At 35.4% G+C, this 23,618-nt stretch overlaps 1 protein-coding gene across 2 annotated transcripts in view; it reads right to left on the bottom strand.

Annotated features, from left to right (window-relative positions):
• Positions 1 to 19,135, bottom strand: part of SYT16 (synaptotagmin 16) — a 120,010-nt gene extending 100,875 nt beyond the window's left edge. For both annotated transcript variants that reach the window (XM_044662011.1, XM_044662010.1), the window contains exon 1: positions 18,631 to 19,135. In XM_044662011.1, coding sequence (XP_044517946.1) covers positions 18,631 to 19,135 — 505 coding nt within the window. The remainder of the gene's footprint in view (positions 1 to 18,630) is intronic.
• Positions 19,136 to 23,618: the final 4,483 nt, after the last annotated feature.

Consider the following 23,618-nt stretch of genomic DNA (forward strand, 5'->3'; position numbering starts at 1 on the left):
TAATGCAGTCCTGCCATATTGAGGTGCATCTGTTGGTGGCAGGCAGGGGAAGGATATTATGGAGGAGAGATTCCACCCCCCTGCTGCTGGCAACATTCTGGTTATTGGCAACTGAAGTTTCCTGACTTGTGAGCATTCTTCAAAAGGAAAAAAAAATGTCACAGGAACCATCTGGGATGTGGGAAGAAGAGACCACTTGGCAAAAATGGCTCTGAAAACACCATGCAAACATAGAAACACAGAGACACTACAATACAGGCACACCCTAACACGCACAAGCCATACTCAAATATACATGTAGGAAGGCAAAGATGAAAATGAGAGGCATGACTAGGAATTCTTGCCCTGGGTTAAGAACACAGCTGTCACCCAAGTGACAGAATATTCCCAGTTGAGGGAGAGGAAAAAAAGGAGTGGGTAGAATAATCCCTTGCTGGTGGGGCAATGGAGGGTGGGAAATGGCCCAGGAATCAACACTAGCACTTTGTAGAGAAGGCCACCTCTTGGAAATAAGGAGAAGCAAGACAGAAAAAGAACAGAAGAGCTGATGAAACTCATTTGAAATAGTACTGATATTGGAATCAAATGCCCTAGGTTTGAATCCAATGTTATCAACTTCCTATGTGATGCTAATTATTCCTATGTGAATTGACAATAATGATGATGATGATGGTGATGGTGGTGGTTGTGGTGGTGGTGGTGGTGATAACAATTATACAGGTCTTTAAGATTTGCAGAGAGCTCTGCAAATTCCTAATCTCATCCTCTTAACCATTGTGGGTCTTACTTTTTTCTACTCAGGGATGAGGGGTAGAATAATTGGCCTCTAAGGACCATCTCTAAATCTATGATTCTATAGCTCCATTCCACCATTTAGTAAGTTCTCATTTTAGTGAATTATTCTTGTGAACTAGGTAGCTGTTAAGTCTGACCATTTCTACAGTGATGGAACATTTTTTCTATTTTATAATTTTTTTGGCAAATTGAAGCATGCCATTCTTTATTTTATTTCCTCCATGAATTTTTCTCTAGTGTAAGCAATATGTTCCTTTTTTCCACAACACGATGAGCATAGAAATATGTATTGTACAATAACACATGTGCAACCATTAACATATTACCTGCCATCTTAGGAAAGAGTGAGGGAGGAAGAGAATATGGATTGTAAAATACCTATAAGTAATTATTAAAATTTGTGTTGACATGTAATCTGGAAAAAATACATTAAACTAGTTTAAAGAGATAAATTAACTAGAGATGAATATTTAGTAAACATATTAGGAATTATGATTTCTGACATAGTTTTTGATATTCTCCTTTTCAGAAATATGAGGGATTTGTAAAAGGAAAAATGAGAAAGTAAATGGAACAACCATCCATCAAAAAATGGTGGAACATTTTAAGTGATGTCAGTGCCCTCTCAATTAAATCCTAGCTCTTTCCCAATTTGTGTGGTAACTTATGTAGGTCACTTCCCCAATGAAGGTCCTTAGTTTCAGCAGCAGCAAAACTAAGAATTCTAAAGCCTCTTCCAACTCTAAATTTGATTCTGATTAGGCAACTTCTAATGTTTTTTTAACTCTAAATGCCAGGAACCTCTGGGGAATGTTAGTTGTATGTATGGGTTGGGGGGGGTGCTAATTAAAAGACTTTTCCACTGAGTGAACACCTGAAAACTCCCTTCACCATCTGAAGAAGCTGATGGCATTTGCATTTCTTCTTCAGCTCATATTCATTCAAAACTTTTATTCTGAAGAGTCCATTCATTTTTTATTGTGGTCTATAGGTTGGTCTTTTGCTCTGGATACCTTGATATTCAAAAGTATGCCAAAACTATGCAGTAATAGTTATCTAATATTCCACATTTTTAAAATAAAGAATTGTTCTAGATATCTGAAGAAACAGAATAATTTTAGTTGACCATCTATAGTGGCCAGGATAACAAAATTCATTTAGTTTTTTTAAAGCTACTGATGCTAGAAGAGTTGTTGAAAAATAAAATATTTCATCAAATGCTCGTTTGGTCTATGTATTAAGTGATTAGCCCTATGAGCAGTCATTAAATTGACTTTTCTTTTTACTCAAGTGACTTGTTTTAGCAATGTGTATGCATTATTTGAACTGTGCAGACTTAGCCTTCCAAGGCCCAACATTGCCTACATAAAAGGGAAGGGAACAAGCATTAGTTAAGCAAGTCACTATGCTAAGTACTTTACAAATATATCAGAAACATGGCACCAAAGTGAAAACTTCTGGTAAATAACATCTTCAGGTAGAAGGTCAAAGCTTTCCCTTTGGTTCTTGTTTCTTTCTTTCTATCAACTCTTTTCTTTTCTTTTTTTGTACAGGAAATTTAAATGATTTTTCTTCCTCATGGACAAAAATATTCCTATGACTAGCATATTCTTCAACTATGAAGAAGCTTACAGTTAAAATGAGCAGCACTTCAGAAAAATATAGGTCACATAAAATAAAGAAACTTCATCTGAATAAAATGTTATTTTTGAAAGGGCTCCAAGAAGATGTGGGGGGAATCAAAAGAAAGGCAGAAAGTTTATATTAAAAATTACAGGCTTAATCCTCCACCCACATTCGCTCTTAAGTACTGATATAAACTCACACTGATTTTTAAGTTTAGTCTTGTTCTGTCTGATTTAAGAAAAGAAACTGAAATTACTGTTAGAAACTATTTATTACTGAGATCTAAAAATCCAATTGAACTTTTACACATCTTTGACTCTTAGAGCAAATATTAAAGTCAGAGAATGTCAGTGAAATTGAATTTGTAAAAACTTTAGGTGCTCTAACCATGACCATCCCTGCTAAAAAGAACACAACAGCAGGAGATAGCCCTGAATTTGTGATCAGAGAAAGTAAATTTGAATCCCTGCTCTGCTGCTTACTGTGACCTTGGATAAAATACTCAGGGCTTCTGCGAAATAAAGAAAGTGGATTAGAAGTTTTCTCTGACTCTTTCCATTTCTATATCCTATATTTTTTATGATCTTAGTTCTTGGGATTTCTATATATATGGATGACCTATGTTTTTTTCTTCTCAAGTTAGGATGGGATAGAGTTTTGGGGTTCATTTTTTTGTAAGTAAATCTATGGCAAGTGGAAGTAGCTTTGGATTTCAAAGCCAGATAAAAGTAGGATCAGCATATTTATAATATTGAACTTTTTTTACAAATATCTAGACTCAACAAATACCATATTCCCTAGACCCATATTGGCAAACCCATTGCATGTGTGCCCCTGCGTGCCATAGGGGACTGTTCCATTCTCCCACTCCACAGAGCCCAAGGACATTTTTCACATGTCCTGCCCCTCTGCCCAGCAGTCTAAGGTGATCACTTCCTCCCTCCTCTGTCCAGGGTAATGGGGGGAGGGGTGAAGTTCTGTCACACAATCTCTAAAAGGTTTGCCAACACTGCCCTAGACCATCATTTATTCCTGTGTCCTATCATGTTTCCATTTTGGCCTCAAAACTTCTATGAGTAAAAACATTTTTACTGAATTAGGAAAAACTATAACAAAGTTCATCTGGAATAACAAAAGATCAAGAATATCAAGGGAAATAATGAAAAAAATGTGAAAGAAGGGGGCCTAGCAGTACCAGATATTAAACTATACTATAAAGCAGCAGTCCTCAAAACAATATGGTACTGGCTAAGAGACAGAAGGGAGGATCAGTGGAATAGACTTGGGGTAAGTGACATCAGCAAGACAGTGTATGATAAACCCAAAGAGCCCAACTTTTGGGACAAAAATCCACTATTTGACAAAAACTGCTGGGAAATATGGAAAACAATATGGGAGAGATTAGGTTTAGATCAACATCTCACACCCTACACCAAGATAAATTCAGAATGGGTGAATGACTTGAATATAAAGAGGGAAACTATACATAAGTTAAGTGAACATAGAATAGTTTACTTGTCAGAGCTCTGGGAAAGGAAAGATTTTAAAACCAAGCAAGAGTTAGAGAAAATTACAAAATGTAAAATAAATGGTTTTGATTATATCAAACTAAAAAGCTTTTGTACAAACAAAAACAATATAGCCAAAATCAGAAGAGAAACAACAAATTGGAAAAAAATCTTTATAACAAAAAACTCTGACAGGGGTCTAATTACTCAAATATACAAAGAGTTAAATCAATTGTATAAAAAAATCAAGCCATTCCCCAATTGATAATGGGCAAGATACATGAATAGGCAATTTTCAGATAAAGAAATCAAAAGTATCAATAAGCACATGAGAAAATGTTCTAAATCTATAATAATTAGAGAAATGCAAATCAAAACAACTCTGAGGTATCACCTCACACCTAGCAGATTGGCTAAAATGAAAGAAGGGGAGAGTAATGAATGCTGGAGGGGATGTGGCAAAATTGGGACATTAATGCATTGCTGGTGGAGTTGTGAACTGATCCAACCATTCTGGCTGGCAATTTGGAACTATGCTCAAAGGGCTATAAAAGAATGCCTGCCCTTTGATCCTGCCATACCATTTTTGGGTTTGTACCCCAAAGAGATCATAGATAAACAGACTTGTACGAAAATATTTATAGCCATGCTTTTTGTGGTGGCAAAAAAACTGGAAAAGGAAGGTATATCCTTCAATTGGGGAATGGCTGAACAAATTGTGGTATATGCTGGTGATGGAATACTATTGTGCTCAAAGGAATAACAAACTGGAGGAATTCCATGTGAACTGGAAAGACCTCCAGGAATTGATGCAGAGCAAAAGGAGCAGAGCCAGAAGGACATTGTACACAGAGATCAATGCACTGTGGTAAAATAGAATGTAATGGACTTCTGTACTTGCAGCAATGCAATGACCCAGGACAATTCTGAGGGATTTATGGTAAAGAACGCCACCCACATTCAGAGGAAGAACTACAGGAGAGGAAACAGAAGAAAAACAACTGCTTGAACACGTGGGTTGAGGTGGACATGATTGGTGATGTAGACTCAAAACTACTACACCAATGCAACTATCAACAATTTGGAAATAGGTCTTGATCAATGACACGTATTTAAACCAGTGGAAATACGCATCAGCCATTGTGGGGGGGGGACCTCGGGGAGTTAAGGGGAAAGTAAGAGCATGAATTATGTAACCATGTTAACTTTTCTAAAAAATAAATATTAGTAAATGTTTAAAAAAATTTTTTTAAAACTTCTATGAGAAGTTTAAAATTTTAACTACTTAAGTATAGAGTGCTTTTTAGACCAATGATGTAGAATTCAAATGGAAATGGGGGCCATTAATCTTCACATATGGATTCCTGTGAGCCATATATTGACTTAGTTTGAACATGTAATCTTTTATTGGGTTTTTATTTATTGGTATTTTTATTTATTTTGTTAAGTATTTCCCAATTTCATTTTAATTTCTTTTGGACTGCATTCAGGAACTGTGAAACTGTAATGGATACTTCTCCCTTGGACATCAAGAAAGAATAAGTGTTCTCCAATAAATTAGTTGTCAAAAGATATGAACAGGCAGTTTTCCAAAAGAAGACATGTAAACCATCAATAACCATATTTAAGAACCCTGCAAATGCAAATCAGAACTCTAAACGTTTCACATCACACTCATAATATTGCCAAAGATTAAAGAAAATGAAAATTATCAAAGTTGAATAGCCTTTGGAAATACTGTAATAATGGGAACACTAATGCAATGTTAGTGGAACTGTGAATTTGTCCATCCATTCTAGAAAACAACTAGGAACTATAGGAAAAGTCATTTAACTATATGTACCCTTTTTCCAGAAATAATACTATTGGGAATATACCTCCAAGAAATTCAAAGAGAATGAAAGATCTCATATATATGAAAAAATTTATTGTAATATTTTCTCTTCATGGCAGCAAAAAAACTAAAAACAAAGCACCTGTACATCAATCAGGAAGTGTCTGAACAATAGATGGTATGGGAATATAATGGAGTATTTTGGGACTAAAAGAAACAAATAACATGAAGAATTTATGGCAACTTATAAAGGCTCCTATGAACTAGAGACAAAGAAAAATAAGCAAACCAAGAGAACAATTTACTGGCTAACTCCAATAATGTAAATGAAAACAACACTGATGATATCAGTTAATAAATATTTATTAAGTACATACTATATGCCAGGTAACTCCATTTAATCAAAGAGAGAGTAGAACACAAGTGCCAAATATGTTGGTTTGTTTTTCTTAACTATTTCTATTGTCATTGTAGAAATTGTGGAAAAATTGCAGTAATACAAAAAACAATTGAATAAAGACTTTCTGGAAGTTTTCATCATATATAATTTAAATTACTATTTGGAAGCAAGGAGAGTAGAGTAGAATGCACATTGGACTTCGCATCAGAAAATCCCACTTCTGCCACTTCTTATTAGTATTAACATTGAGCAAGCCACTTAACCTTTTTAAGCCTTTGTTTTCTCATTTGCAAAAGAGGATAATATCTACCCCAACAACCTCATGGGAATATTTTAAGGAAACATTTTGTACATTGTAAAACATCATGGAAATGCATGATTATTTTTATTATTTTGTTAACTCAAACTAAAATCACAGACCCATTACCTATATTAATATACTACGTTGTAAGGGTTTTTATAAACTGATCTAAACTGAATGGCAAAATGACTAAAAAATATGAAGGTCTAAAAATTTTTCAAAAAATTAAAATGGGGAAAGTTAGAATAATCCCTCTTCTCATCTTTTTCAGTGGGAATTTTTTGGTTTTATCCTTAGAAATTAGCTAAAGAAAAAAAGGAAATTAAAAGACAGGAAACAAAGAGAAGAGAAAAAAGGAAAAGTGGGAAGGGAAGGGAAGGGAAGGAAAAGGAAGGGAAGAGGGAAAGGAAGAGGAGAGGGGAGGGAAGAGGAAGAGAAATATTAAAGTTATTTTTATCTAAGAGGTTTATAGAAAAGAAAAAATAAGCAAAAGCTCTTTGTACAACATTAGTTCAGAGTTTCAACATTTTTTAAGGTTCACAGAGCTCTCTCCTCACACCAATCTTATGAAGTAGTGTGTGTAAGGATTATAATTCCATTTTTACAGATGGGGGAATTAGAATTCATAAAGATTAAAAACAACTGGGTTCACACAGCTAGTAAATGTCAGAACCAAAATTTGAACTGGCACCAGGCCCACTTCATTCCATTATTCCACCTTATTGTAAGCATTATCATCACAGAAAAAGAAAAGAAAAGATTGCAGATAAATATACTTGGACAATGAAGTTCTGTTGGAAAACACTGTGGGTTAGAGTGATTATGGATTCTGAAAGTATATTATGAAAGAAATAAGCTATTAAATAGTGGTGTTTTCTTTGAGCTAGAAGTGCAATAAGCATAGTATTTGATGAGCATGTTTTCTGTTCAACTTCAAGAACTCCCTCAAGAGTCTATGGTTAATTTCTTTAGAAATCACTGAACTTTATGTGCTTATCTGGAAATTCTATACAGCACATGGCCCACATATACTACAATCTGAAGAGGGGAAAAGAAAGAACTAATACAAAAGAGACTGTGATGCATGCAAAAGAAATGTCTAGAGAACTACTAACAGAATATCACTTTAATTCTGTGTCAAGTACAGAAGAAAGTGAAAGAAATTGTTATGAAATGGAAAGAAGGATGTAATTGTCAATTAAGTCTTGATACTGAATATCCCTTGAAGCCAAAAAATAAAAGCAAAATGTATGTGATAACTACTCTGCATTTTGTCAGATATCAAAAGGTATCAAACCTTCCAACATACTGAACACTGGATATTAGGCAAGTATTTTCATATCTTGCAGAATTCAGAACACCTTGAAGGATTGAGCCAACAATGCAATCTGGGATTCTGCCAAATACATTCCACTTGTTTTTTGTTTTTGTTTTTTTAATTTTTATTTTGAATATTTTCCCATAATTACATGTTTCATGTTCTTTCCCTCTCCCCCAAAACCTCCCTAACCCCCCCTTAGCCAACATACAAGTCCACTGGGTTTTACATGTATCATTGATTAAGACCTAATTCCATATTATTGATAGTTGGACTAGAGTTATCATTTAGTGTCTACATCCCCAATCATATCCCCATCAGCCCATGGGTTCAAGCAGTTGTTTTTCTTCTGTGTTTCTACTGCCACAGTTCTTCCTCTGAATGTGGCTAGTTTTCTTTCTCATAAGTCCCTCAGCCTTACTCTTGCTGCTAGTAGAGAAGTCCGTTATGTTCTATTGTGCCACAGTGTATCAGTCTCTGTGTACAATGTTCTCCTGGATCTGCTCCTTTCCTGGAGGTCATTCCAGTTCACATGGAATTCCTCCAGTTCTTTATTCCTTTGAGCACAATAGTTTTCCATCACCAAAAGATACCACAATTTGTTCAGCCATTCCCCAATCGAAGGACATTCTCTCATTTTCCAATTTTTTGCCACCACAAAGAGCGCGGCTATAAATATTTTCGTACAAGTCTGTTTATCTATGATCTCTTTGGGGTACAAACCAACAATGGTATGGCTGGATCAAAGGGCAGGTATTCTTTTATAGCCCTTTGAGCATAGTTCCAAATTGCATCCAGATTCACAACTCCACCAGCAATGCATTAATGTCCCAATTTTGCCACATCCCCTCCAACATTCACCACTTTGCTTTGCTGTCCTGTTAGCCAATCTGCTAGGTGTGAGGTGATACCTCAGAGTTGTTTTGATTTGCATTTCTCTAATTATAAGAGATTTAGAACACTTTCTCATGTATTGAGAGTTTTGATTTCTTTGTCTGAAAATTGCCTATTCATGTCCCTTGTCCATTTATTAATTGGGGAATGGCTTGCTTTTTTTTTGTACAATTGATTTAGCTCCTTATATATTTAAGTAATTAGACCTTTGTCAGAGTTTTTTGTTATGAAGACTTTTTCCCAATTTGTTGATTCCCTTCTAATTTTGGTTGCATCTGGTTTATTCTAATTTTTAGATGAAAATTTTCAGTATTTCTGCATTGTTTATTGAATAAGATAAAACTCCTGATTCTGGCATTTGCAACAATCCACAATTTGGGTCCAACCTATCTTTCTGACTTGAGTCATAGCTTTCCCAATCTTATGTCATTAATTATTTCAACCATCTCTCATCTATCTTCATCATTTTAAACCAATCACCCTCTTCTGGGAGCATGTTTGAATTTCCTTCCTAAAAAAGGACACCCAGAACTAAGGTCCTTGATGTGATCCTCCCAGGACAGTATGCTATAGTTTATAGGATCTTATAGGATGGTCGACTCATTTAGAATAACATGCTTCTATTAATGCAGCCCAATCTGACATTACAGTACTTTGTAGTTACCACATCACACTCTAACTGACACTGATTAAACTTGAAGTTTTCTAAAAACTCCAGGTCTTTTTCACATGAACTTCTGTACCTCAATATCAACCCCATTCTCCTCTTGGGCAGTTTTTTTTTAGCATGTATAGGATTTCTTTAATCATTCCTTGTAAATTTCACTTTGTTCGATTTATATAATTGTCATTGTACATCAAAATCACAATTTGAATCCCAAAAATGTTGACTTGTCTGCCTAGATCCACATCAGATACTGATTTGAAAATCATATCATCAAAGTCTTAATCAAATGCCAATGATAAAATTCATGGGTTCCTGGACCATATCACAAAAAACAACTTTCCAGTTTGTCATTTGTCTATTAATTGAGAATACTTGATTAAGTCATTTATCCAGTACTGATTGCTTAATTGTTAATTAACTCTGTGGCCTGAGTCCAGGGGTACAATGATAAACATTTAACAACCCAGCTCCTGAGGGGAAAATGTATGTACACAAACCTTTCAATATGATTTCTATCATTAACTCTTTTTAAGGTCTAGACAATCAACAAAGCAATAAATTAAATACTGATTTTCTGATCATTTTTGAGGTGTAAATGATCTCACTGAAATTTAATAATGTCTGGGGCAGCTCAATGGATAGAGAACCAGGCCTGGAGAGGGGAGGAGATAGGTTTAGATCTCAGGCCTGGAGAAAGTTGCATTTAATTTGTACTTTAAAGTATGAAAAGGAATTCAACAATCAGTGAGAGGGAGTGAGGTCATTCCCAACATAAGGAATAGCCTGAACAGAGACATAAAGGCAAAAGAAGGCATTCAAGGACAGACTTGCCCAGTTTGTCTAGAATAAAGACTGTATGAAATTAAGAGAGGATAAAACAAGGAAGAGAAAGAGAATGAAAGATAGAGAGGCAGCAAGAAGGAGCACTGGCCAGAGTACTGATCTTGAAATCAAGACCTGAATTCAAATTGAGCCTCAAGGATCTACTCGCTCTGATCCTGGAAGGTCACAGTTTCCTTATCTGTGAAATGGTAATAAATAATAGCAGCTAATTTCACTGGGTTCTTCTGAGGATCAAATGTGATGATATATGTAAATAACCTAACAAATTTCAAAGTGCTATATAAATGCTATTATTAGGAGGGGAAGAGAGACCTTGAATGCCAGACAGATAAAGCTAAAGACTTTTTCTTGATATATAGGAAGCCTCTGAAGATTTTCTAGCAGAAATTTGGGACTACACTCAAAGTGGGTTAAAAAACTGTGCATACCCCTTGATCTAGCAATATCACTACTAAGTCTATATCCCAAAGATATCACAAAAGGGAGAGAGAGGGAGGATATATTTCTATAAAAATATTTATAGCAGTTCTTTTTGTGGTGGCAAAGATTTGGAAATTGAGCATGATGGGAGCTCAATTGGGAAAAGGTTGAACAAGTATTGTCATATGATTGGAATGGAATTCTGTTGTGCTAAAAACTCATGAGCAGGATGATTTCAGAAAAACCTGGAAAGACATATAAACTGATGCAAAGTGAAGTAAGCAGAACCAGGAGAACATTGTAAACAGTAACAATATATTATAACGAGGATCCACTGTAAAGAACTAGTTATTCTCTGCAATACAGTGATTCAAGACAATGCCAAAGGACTCATGAAAAATGCTATCCACATCCAGAGAAAGAATTGATAGAGTCTGAAATCAAATTAAAGCATGCCATTTTTCATTTAATTTTCTCAATGGGATTTTATATGTTTCTTTTTCCACAAGATGACAGATTTGGAAATATGTTTTGCATAGGTATAATCTAAATCATGTATAATCTCCATTTAATTGTTTACTATTATCTCAGGGAGGGGGAAGGGAAGAAAGTAGAAAATCTGGAATTGAAAATGTGAGAAAATAAATGTTTAAGCTCTTTTTATATATAATTGAGAAAAAATAAAATATTACTGGACTTAAAAAAAGATTTTTGAGCAGAGGTTGACAGGGTCTGATAAATTTCCAGGAAATATTATTTTGACATTTTTATGAGGTATATAAATTAGAGGTAGGTAGAGAGTGGAGGCAATTGCAACAGTTCAGGCAGATGATAAAGGTCTATACTAGAGTGATAACAGTAGGGATAGTGAGGGGCGGGAGTGGGAGGCATACTCAACAGAAATTACAGAGATGGAATGGATAGGAGCTGGCAACTGATTGGCTAAAATGAGATTGATCTAATTGATGTTAGAAGCAAAAGAGACAAGAGAGTAAGAGACAAACCTAAAATTAACAGAAATAGTTAGATCATTAAAAAGGGAAAATTTAGAGGAAAAGATTAATTCAGTTTTGGAATTGATGAGCTCAAGGAGCTGGTGAGACATCCAAACTGAGATGAGTGTTTAAAGCTTTATGCACAATCGATGTATAATAAATGTTAGCTACTATTATCTGGAGCTAAGAGGAGAGAACAAGACAGTCACAGATTTGAAAATTACCTGCACTGAAAAAGGGAATAGTTAAAGTCATAGAAGGAGAAGGCTAGGGGGGAAAGTATATAGAGAGAAGAGAGCCAAATGAGCATTTTCTTCTTTTAATACAAGACATTCTTTCTTTCTAATTCATTCTATTTCTGTTCAATTCTGAAAGATTAAATTAAATCTATAGTTATTCAGAGGAAAAGTGATGGAACTAGCAAAAATAAGTAAGAGAAATAATAACCATCTGTATTTCTTAAAACTTAGTGCTATATAAACTCTGAGGATCATCTTTCAAAGCATTTGCTAATATCTATATTTCTTTAAACATTGTATTCATGTTAGATACTAACAACTCAAAAAGAATTTTTTGCTGTCTCTAAAGCTGTGACAGAAATACTCATTTGGGTTTTCCTGAGCAACAGTGGGCAGTTAGGCAGATTTGGAATGCCTCATTCTTGCAGAATGGAGATGAGGTTATTATGGAACATGCTTATGAGTTCATAACTGAGAAATAAAACCCCAGAAGAGAAGGGGCAAAAAGAGGTGGTGCTATCCATTAACAGTGCTAGAATATGGGTTAATCTGCGCAAAGTTGTAACAGGTATAAAGACCAGTAATATATGATCCACCAACACCATTAGCACTCCAGAAGCCACAAGAAAGCCAAATATATTGATAGAAACAAAAATACCTCCCCACTTAGGGTGAATACCAGCTGGTGGGGACCCTATAAGACTTTCCTCCAGTCATCAGATGCCACATTAGCCTAGTGCAGTATACTAAGAGAAAAGTCAAATTACTTCATCAAGTTTTCAAAGCCTGCTGTTTGATGTTTTTCTTTACATTCCATTTAGCCAAAAATTGTTTTTAAAGTTCCATACTCCAATGTACTTGGAACACATTAATTCCATTAGAAGGTCTATTTCAGGAAATAGTGAGCATATTTCTTGGAAACAAATACATGTGGTTAAAAACCAGCCTTTAAAAAATGATATAAGATGCCAAATGGAAAACAAATATGAATTTTAACTGCAGTTATATCTCCTTCCCAACACATATCAAAGGTGTCATAAATGCTGCTTTACTGAGAGTCTGGTGTTTTGGTTTTTTGGTTTTTTAAACTGTAAAGCCTATATTGGCATGACTCTATAAGTGGTCTCTCTGCCTCTTAATCATTGGCGACCACTAAATGAAGTGTATCTATTTTCTCTGTTACATTACTATTGGCAACCAGGTCCTCAGTAAGTGCCCAGAATTGTTTCCATGGTAACAAAAAGCATTCAGCATCCCTCTTGTTTGGGGCCAATTTAGCTTAAAATCTTCTTTTGTGGAGTAAAAACATGGTGGATTAAGTAAAAATAAAATCAAGACACAACATTCTGAAAAGAATTCAAGGTTAAAGTGGAAAGGCTTGCTTCACAAAGCCATTTTGTTTTGTGGATTTTTTTTAAGTCGTGGAGGTATAAATTACTGCTAAAATACTACCATTTGCTGGCATGTTTCTGAATGTCTCCCTTGAGTAGAGAAGAGCTAGACCACCCCTGTGTTTTACCTTAAGATTAAGAAAAAGCCAGAGCAAATATTGAAGGACAGTTCAGATATACTGACACTTCAAAACACTTTAACCCTCAGGTGAAATGCATAGACATTAGCATATTGTCCTACTCACACACTAACATTCCTGTCTTTGTTTATATGCAAAAAATTGGAAGGAATTATGAAGTGAATAAACACTTGTGTTTTTGTAGTTTGTTTCTAAGAGAGAGATGAGAGGAAATGAGATTTTGTTTACTGAGAGTAAAATACTTGAATTTGAAGAATATGTTTATATCACATCAGGGAAATCAAGGAAGCTAGAAGTCCTCGAGAGTCAATTTAAGCATGTTCCTCCATCTATAACATCCTGAGTGAATTAGTCTAGAGTGTCTGTTTCATCCTAAATCCTATATAGCATTCACAGCTCCCATTTTGTTAGAAGAAAGTGAAGACAATGGAGTGGATGCCTTGTGGGATCGATAGACTAGACCACTTCTTCACCTCTTTTATTCTTGCTTTGTTTAAATCAACCTTACAGAGAGAATGAATTCTGTTTTCAACAAGTTATTGATAAATTAGTTTTATGTAGCTTGGAAAAGTATAAGTTAACATTTCCCTCCCTGGTCCTTCCCCCTACAAACACACACACAAAAAATCTATCTTCTAATTCTGTTATCTCCAGCTAATTCTAAGAAGCAACAGCATTCAAGACATTTTATGACCCTTTGGAATAAATTAACAAAACTGTAAGTTTCTCAACTAGTTTGAGGGCAAGAAGCATATTCTGACTTTGGTAGCTTCCCAGGATTCAGCATTTATTTCTTCCCCCTTTTCTTGACCATACATATTTTGCTTTCTTTTATTCTGTTTCTTTCTCAATCTTTCATCTTTTGGGGGCTTCAATAATATTGTATCCAAAACAAAAGAAATGAGCCCATAATGTGTTCGGTTACTAAAATGTTTAAATCACTAAGAAGGAATAAAGTTCCCATGAATATTTTAGGAAATTCTCAGTATAACAGAACACCTCCAAAAGGAAATATTGTTTAGATGCCATTCAGTTACCCACAAACAACATTTTTATTCAATTTATATTGTCAGGGACTTTAGATGGGTTGGAGAATAAAATGACTGGTAATGGGTTTCAAAGTGTAATCCAAAAGTTTAACTTTCATTCTTAGAGTCCTGAATGGATTAGGGTTCTATCTGCCTTATAGATTATTTTACATCCTTTGCTTGCTTTCTCCTTTTTGACTAAGAGAAGTATATTTATTTAGTGAGAAGTTGAGGACCTAGTATTTTCCATTGAGAATACATTTTGAATGACTTTTCTGTTCTGTCCGATCGTATAAAAGTCCTACTTTCCTGAGCTTCATAGCAGGCAGTAAGCCTCATCTAGTTAATGTAGATTCTCTATTACCCTGTGAGGATGACTAGTCTATCTAGCAATGAATGCTAATTAAGTATCTACTATTGTCCATCCACTGTGCAAGGAGCTATTTTCATAATTTATGTTATTAAAATTTATTTTATTAATTTAATGACTGTACAAACTTGCATGAAAAACTATAACAGGCATTTATCAAATGATATATTTTAAAATATTTTTTAAAATATTTTAAAATTATTTAAATATATCTATATTTCTTCCCCCATCCCCAAGTCATGAATAAGATTTTGCTGAGAAATGTAAAAAGATTTATATTCAAAACTAAGAAATTCAACTGTTAGCCCAGATATAGTGCAATGAAAGTTTTTGGAGATTATCTCAGGTTATTATTTTTTAGTTCATCTGATTTGGAATATTATTCAATATTCAACAAGTATTTATTGAGTCCCTGTTAAGTATCAGTTATTGATTTAGATAGGAATAGCAAAAATGCAACAAAATTCTGCCCTCACAGAGTTTGCAAAGCTTAGACATTACACAATCACAAAAAAATTAGTTGGTTTTCACTAATTCAAGCTAGACCTTTAGCACTACTTTAATATAGATAAAGATAGAGGAGCATCAGTAGAATGGTGTGAAGACTGTGGAAGTACTTTTCCTTATCATTAAATAATGCTTGGAGAAATGCCCTTTGCAAAGGTAAATATGACTGTCATCCTTGAAAAGGGGATACAGCAGAGAGGAAGGGAATAAGCGTTTTTATGGCGCCTGTGTGTGTCCCTTTTTACAAATATATTACCTCATTTGATAGACTGCAAGAGTGTTCCCAGAATACAGACTGCCTGTGTCACAAGGGAGAAGGGAAGATTTCTTTTTCTCTCTCCTTCCTCTAAGTTTGCCCCTGCCAACAACATTTCACAATAACATCTCTAATGCAGTATAACATAATCCCATTGTAAAGTCATAAAATTCCACTATTTAATCATTTTGTTGATCTTCTTTTACAAGAGGCAGTGTGATGCCCTAGAAAGATCACTGGATTTGAAGTCAGGAGACCTGGCTTTAACTCCTGGCTTTGCAACTTGCCCCTTGATTTATTTCATTTCACATATCCAAGCATCAGTGTCTTCTGTTAAATGAGGTGGTTGGACTTTTAATAAACCTCTAAATTCCCTCCCATCCTCTCTCTATGATCCTCTGATAGAAGCTGCGTAGTACAGCAGATTGGTTTTGGATTCAGGAGGACCTAAGATCCAGGACCACAACTAATAGTGCTGTGTGGCAGTGAATGTATCCATTTATCTATCTAATTATATACATATAGCACTAAAATATTTATTTATATTTATTATGTATATATTTACTTATACAGCACTTTCAGGTTTACAAAATCCTTACTTATGTTATCCCTTTTGATCCTCACAATAATCCCAAGAGGTAGATGGTGCCATTACTATCCCTGTTTTACAGATTAGAAAATGAGAAAGGAGGTTAAGTGACTTGCCCCAGGGTCACATAGCAAGTAAGAGGTTAAGGCAGAATATGAATTTCTAACTCTAAATTCAATATTTATTTAAATTATTTAACTTCTCCATGATTTAGGTGACTCTCTGAGACTCCAAGTTGCCTAATTGCAACTGGAGAATTTCCTGATCAAGAGTTCTCTAAACACCAATATAATAAATCCAGACAAAAAATATTTAAGAGGACCCAACACTATTTCTGTGGAACTCGTTGCCTTCTATAAAGATATTTCATCAAACAGCATGTTTTTGTAGAATTCATTAGTGTTGTTCCAACATGTCATATACACTAAAGGTAATTCTTGGACCCACAAAGAAAGGAATTCAATAGTACCTAGGTAGAACTGCCATTGATAGTGCTGGGAATCTGTGCTATTACTTTCAAGTCAAACCTTGTGCTTGTACATACCAATTTTCCTACTTGACTGAAATCTCCATCCTTCAATTAGCCCTCCATCACTACAGTTCTAAAAAGCATAAAAGCATAGGAAATATTAAGCTGTGTCAGACTTTGGTTTGGTTTCCTCAAAGTATAGCTATCATTATGGAAAAAAGAATCAGGTAGCTAGATTACATAGAAAAAGAGCATTGCACTTAGAGTTAGGAATAGAAGGTATCAAATCTGGCTTCTGACACTATCTGTATGACTCTGGGCAAGTCACTTCACTGTTGCCTCTGTTTCCTCATCTGTAAAAGGAGGAGGAGGAGGAGGAGGGTGATGATAACCATCCCTACTTACCAAGATCTTGATGAGATTTAAATCCAATAACATGGGCAGTTTTAAGCTATTGGGATTCTTTGTATTTTGTAAAGTGTTTTGCAAACCTTAAGGTACTAAATAAATAGAAACTATTATTGTTTCAAGATAAAAACAAAATAGATGGAAGGCAATTAGAGAAAGAAAGCTGGGGGGACCAGGCAAGGTCCCTGAAGAGATTAGATTTGAGATGAGTTGTGGAAGAAGTCAGAGAAACTATGATGTCTGAGAAGAGCGCAGAGGGTTCTAGGCATAGGGGATGGCTAGACATAGAGATGAAAGATGGAATTCCCTGTTCAGAGTATTCTCTGAAACTAACCAATTCATACCAGCGCAGCAAGATTATAAAATGAAGGAAAGGGAAGTGAACTCTGTTTCCTGTAGTTATTGTAAAGATAAAATGAATATATATGTGTGTGTGTATTTATGTGTGTGTGATATATATGCAAATCTTAAAGAGTTATATAAATGTTAGCTATCAAACATTGAGTGAACACCTATTGTGTGCTATGTGATAACACCGTAAAGGAGTATGCAGGATTTGTGTGCAATGTGCGTTGAGTATTTCACTTAATTTTTCCCAATAAAAGAAAGGGGAACTGTTCCTATTGCAATGATTTTTCTGGTTACTGTCATCAAACATCTCAGTAAAACACTGTGAGAAGTGTTCTTGGAGTGTTGTCAACTAAAAATCCTGCAATAAGGATAGATTTTGCACAGGATTTCGCACTGAATAATATAGTAACATCTAGAGATTCCTAACACAGGGAAGCAAGTGAGAATGCTTTTTTTTTAATCACAATGACGTGTGCGTAAGATGCTCCTCAAATAGCTCACCAGAACCCCCTGTTCAACAGGTGCAGTGGAAAATGGGTATGACTTAGAATTAAGGCATTTGGATATATATCCTGACTCTGCCACTTATTAGCCCTTTGATCAACTTCAGTTTCCTGATCTATAAAATGAGGAAGTTGGACAAGATGATCTTAAGACAGTCAATTGGAAATCAATAAACATTTATTAAGAGGCAGCTAGGTAGCACAGTGGATAGAGCACCTGGTCTGGGTTCAAATCTGGCCTCAGACACTTCCTAGCTGTGTGACCCTGGGCAAGTCACTTAACCCCCATTGCCTAACCTTTACCACTCTTTTGCCCTGGAACCAATACATATTACTGATTCTAAGATGAAAGGTAAGGGTTTTAAAAAAAACAACTACTAAGATCTACTATATGCCAGTCACTGTTCTATGTGCTGGGGATAAAAAAGAAGTAAAAAACAGTTACTGTCCTCAAGGAGCTCACAAGCCAGGTCCCTTAGATTTCAAGACCAAGCACTCTATGGCTCTTTATTTTGAGCTCATAGTTAACAAAGTGTTTTCCTCCCTTATAAAACACAGCCCGTATCTAAAACTTTTAGATTGGAATGGGTACCTTACAAATACATTATCTTCTTAATCTCTCAATGTTCTAAGGTCATAAAGGGCTTGAGAGTCTCAGTAAAAAAATCACCTGGGATGCTTACAAAAGATGAATATAATAACTAAAAATACATCAAAGTAAAATGAGGGAATGGCTCTTTTGAGAGAACACAATAAAGATGGTGGCTTATTAGCTTACCTTGCTCTCCATTGCTTTCTAAAGATTCAGGAGCTTGGATCTCAAAGCCATGTTGAAGATTCTCCTTCAGCTTTTCAAGGTGGCAATCTTCCTCAAGAACAGGAAGAAGTCTAGATGGCTGCTTTGGGTTATCACATGTGGGATAGGATTGTTGGGATGCTATGGAACTAGAGTCCCCAAGGGGGCTTTGTTGCATGTTCCCAAGATCAGTATTATAAGTTCCAGTAGGAAATTGGTTAGCTTCAAGCAATAGGGATTCCATGTCACCTTTGATCTGAGCATGGTTTTGTTTTTCTCCATCTTGCAAATCACTCTCCTGAACATCACCATCAATCACCTCTGGGTCCAGTTCACCATTAAAGTGAGGGTTGTGCTTACTTAAATTAACCATGGAAGCAGATAAAGTATCTCCAATTTGCTGGACAGCTTCATATACCCGTGATATCCAAGAAGAAAGAGGCTGGAAGAAGTTCTGGGTATCTTGAGAAGCCATGGTCAACACCATGACCTGACGACTACAAACTCCAGAGATTCAGTTTTGCTGGCACGCCATAATTATGTGAGCTATAGAATAAGCATTATAGGAAATTAAATTTGATGTCTCTTGAAGATTATATATATTTTACCACCTAGAAGAAATGAAAAGAAAAGAACACTTCCATCTAATCAATAACACAACCATGAAGCTATCACTAGACACCCCAAATTAATGCCAAATTGTGCATTTTCAGGAAAAAGGGTAGATCACCATTGAAATCTTGAAATAGCTAGCTGAAAACCATTTCACAAGAGACTAAATGGAGATGATTTCAAAGTCTATTCACCTCATCAGGCATGTGCAAAACTTGCATTAGCAATAATGGGACCTATTCATGTGGACCAAGAGGAGGAAATCCCCCCATGGACTAGATTTGGCAGTGTGAAAAGGATAAATGAATCTTCATTAAGAGGCAGTTCAGCATGACATTTTTAAACACAAAAAGGTTTGATGTTCCATATATGAAATTACAGATCACAGTTAGCAGACTAATAATCATCTTTACTTCATGAGACAAAGATTTAGCCTTTCAAGGAAAATGTATAATTGGTGGGAAATGCCTTTAACAAACTTCAGAGTGGCATTTTTAAAAATCTGTGGTTTTTTTTAGAAAATAACATGCACGATGAAGGAATTCAAACCTCTGAAACAGACTTCTGCTTATTATGAAAAAGTCAAATTCAACATTACAAACCAAAAGACCATTTTACCCAAATGTATCCTAATAACAGGTTATAGGATTTTAGAACAATAAGAGATTTTAGAGACCAATTAGTCCAATCTTCTCAGTTTTCTACAAAAATAAATTGGAGCCCAGGAATGAAAAGTAAAAAGGCCAAGGGTACACAGGTTATAAATGGTAGAGCCAAGATTTGAACCCAAGTATTCTTATTCTAAATTTTGTTAGGTCATTTTTCAGTCATGTCTAACACTTCATGATCCCATTTGGGGTTTTCTTGGCAGAGACACTGGAGTGGTTTTCAATTTCCTTCTCCAGCTATTTTTACAGATGAGGAAAATAAGTGACTTGTCCAGGGTCACACAGCTAGTAAGTATCTGAGGTCAGATTTGAACTTAGGAAGAGGAGTCTTCTTGACTTCGGGTCTGGCACTCTACTCAGTACATAAAACTTTTTACTCTTTACTTCCCCACTCAAAAATTTTCATCAGATAAAATACAAAATCAGTTAGGATAAATTGCAATGTTAGACGCCTAGCATTTGCTATCTTCCACAATATTGCTCTTATCCATTATTCTAGCCTTATTTCACATAACTTTCCTCCCCACTTTTGTTATTCCAATGAAACTGGTCTGTTAGTAATTTCTCACATGTGGCATTGTATCTCTTACTTTCATGCATTTAGATAGGTGGTCCCACATATCTAGAATGTACTCTCTTCTCACTTCTACCTTTAGAAACCTTAGCTTTCTCCAAAGTATAATTCCAATTCCACCTCTTTTATAAGACTTTTCCTGATCTTCCCGTGTAAAAAAAGTTCTTTGCATATACTTTGTACTTACTTGTACAAGCTGTATCTCCCAATAAGGTGGTTCCCATTCAAAAACCCCTTGGGTGTTCCCAATGGTGGTTCAAAAGGTTCACTCTTAAAATTCTTTAATAGTACCTTAAGCAATAAAAAAATTGAAAAATTTTATGTGATATATTAAATTATCCTAGGAGTCAACAACACTTTTTATTGTCGTGTGGAAAGGTTTTCAAAGAATAAAAAATAAGTTGGGAACCATTGCTAAGGTAGAATATAAGCCCCTTTAGGGTGAGGAATATTTAGTTGTTTGGTTTCTTTTTCTGTGTGTCCAGTGCCTTACACATTGTTCCCATTTAACAAATTTTGTTTGACTGAATTATATACCTCAGTGGCTACCACAAGTAAATCATTCCCCTCTGGTTTCTTCTGATCTCCCAAAATTTCAGCAGCCTTCCAGGCTTTAAAAATACTCTTCCACTAAGAAATCTCAAAACTAATCTATAATAGCTATAGGGAAAATCCACTGACAACCAGGACAGCAATAGAATTCTGGGAGAAATTAGAAGAATGATGATGATGATGATGATGACTTTACAACTACCTAATGCTTTAAAGCCTTTTACAAAGTGCTTTCACATTCATAATTACTTCTTTGGAGCCTCATAATTACCCTCCAAATATTGGTGGAGCAATCATTACTACTTCTGTTTTCTGAATAAGGACAGAGATATTCAGAGATAATTTGCCAAAGTATTAACTCATCAATAATAGAGAATAGAACAGAGGGTTTCTTATCCCTCCCTTCTCACCTACTTCCTGCACAGTTCATCTTCCAGTACTTCATTTAGAATGCAACTTGTATAGACAGCTGGTCTGAATATCTATCAGAGGCTGACCCAAGAGCCTTTCAATTTAAATTGTGGGAACTTTAAGGACAACAAAGTGACACTGTGGAGAGAGTGCTAGATCTAAAGTCAGAAAGACTCATCTTCCTGAGTTCAAATCTGGCTTCAGACACTTACTAGCTATGTGTCCTGATCAAGTCATTTGCTCCAGTGTGCCACAGTTTCCCCACCTTTAAAATGAGTTGGAGAAGGAAATGACAAATTACTTTAGTATCTTTGGCAAGAAAACCCCAAAATGGGTCACAAAGGGTCAGACATGACTGAAACAAGCGAACAACAATAAAATTTCATTAAGAACAAAGTGGAGAGGCTCATGTCTAGATATAGAAAAGATTTGAGAGTTCATCTAGTGTAAGTCCCTTAAATTTTAACTTTCCTTAGTTTTTTAATCCAATCCCCTTACTCCCAAGGGGTTTGTAGACTACTAAATTGGAATGACCTTACTAGGAGATACAACTCATACACATGACTAAGTATAAATTATATGTAAAGTATTTTTAAGAGAGAAAATCAGTATTATCAACAATGCAGTGATGCAGGAGAGTCTGAATGCAGAATAAAGCATAGAATCCTTCACTATTTATTTCTTCCATGAATTTTTCTCTAGTATAAGCAATATATGTCTTCTTTCACAATATAACAAGCATGGAAATATATATTATATGTTGACATATATGTACAACCCATATCATGTTACTTACTATATTGGGAAGGAGGAAGTGGTAGAAGGGAGGGAGAAAACATGGATTACAAAATGTCAGAAAATTACTACTATAAATCTATAAATTTTATCTACAAGTAATCTGGAAAAATATTTTTTTAAAAAAGGGAAAATTAGGAAAGGCTGTAGGAGACAGTATTTGAATCTCAGTGTTTGTTTAGTCTTTGGAAAAAGCTAGGGATTCTACAAGGCAAAGATGAGGAGATAGTACACTCCAGACATATGAGACCATCAATGCAAGGAAACTGAAGTGCGCAGAGGTTAAATACTTTAACCACAGTCACACAGGTAGTGAATGTCAGGGTCAAGATTCAAATTCAGTGCTTCTGATTCTAGGGTTTTTCCAGTATACCACACTGCTTCCCTTCTTTTGCCATTAAATTCATTCATCAATTTTTTGTGAAGGTAAAGCTGTTAGAGTATTAAAGATATATTTTTATCAATTTCTGTGAGGGTAAAAAATTTAGAATAATGCTAGTTTCATGGAATAGATTTTTGCTTCTTTCTTCTCCCTGCTGAAATTCTTCTCTACCTTCTAGACCCATTCAGGTGTCATTTCTCATGAAACTTTTAGCTCATCTATAGCTCATCCCCTATATCATGCTTATTCAGATATATGGCCTACCTACTTCCCTAATTCATTATAAGGTCCTGGTCATATCATTTTTCTATTTTTAGGTAGCATGCATGCTCCACCGCATATAAACTCCACATATAAACTTATAGTGGTCTCCACAGCTGATAAAGCTATCCCTGAAAAACTTTGGGAGAGTGATCTTGGCCACCCCAAATTGGCAGAGTGATTGGACCTCCAGGATTTTGCTCTAATTACCACCGGAGGGTCAAAATGGGATGAGTTTTAAGCTAAGAAAACTTAGGTATATTCATATTAGCCATCTTTAATTGTTACTATTACTGTGAATAAAATTTTATAGAGAAAGTTTTGTAAGAGACCTTGAATGAAAATCAATGGTTACAAGATGAAGGGAAGCTTTCCTAAGAAGAATGGGGGAGTGAGATATATAGCTTGATTCAATGCTGCAGGCAAAACTCCTACACTATCATGAGAATCTGATTAGCTCTCCCAAAAGGACAGAGTCAATGGGTGAGTGACAGCTAAGTTCTCTGAGAGCATGTAGGAGAACCAAGAACTTAGAAGTCAGTCAATAAGCATTTATGAAGATTCTATCATGAACCAGGCACTCTGCTAAGCACTGGGGAATACAGATAAGGACAAAAGACAATCCTTGCCTAAGAGGAGCTCACAATCCAATGAGGAAAGCCACATATAAACAACCACACACAAACAAGCTATAGATAGATAGATAGATAGATAG

This window comes from Gracilinanus agilis, chromosome 2, assembly GCF_016433145.1.
Source record: "Gracilinanus agilis isolate LMUSP501 chromosome 2, AgileGrace, whole genome shotgun sequence".
NCBI lineage: Eukaryota > Metazoa > Chordata > Mammalia > Didelphimorphia > Didelphidae > Gracilinanus > Gracilinanus agilis.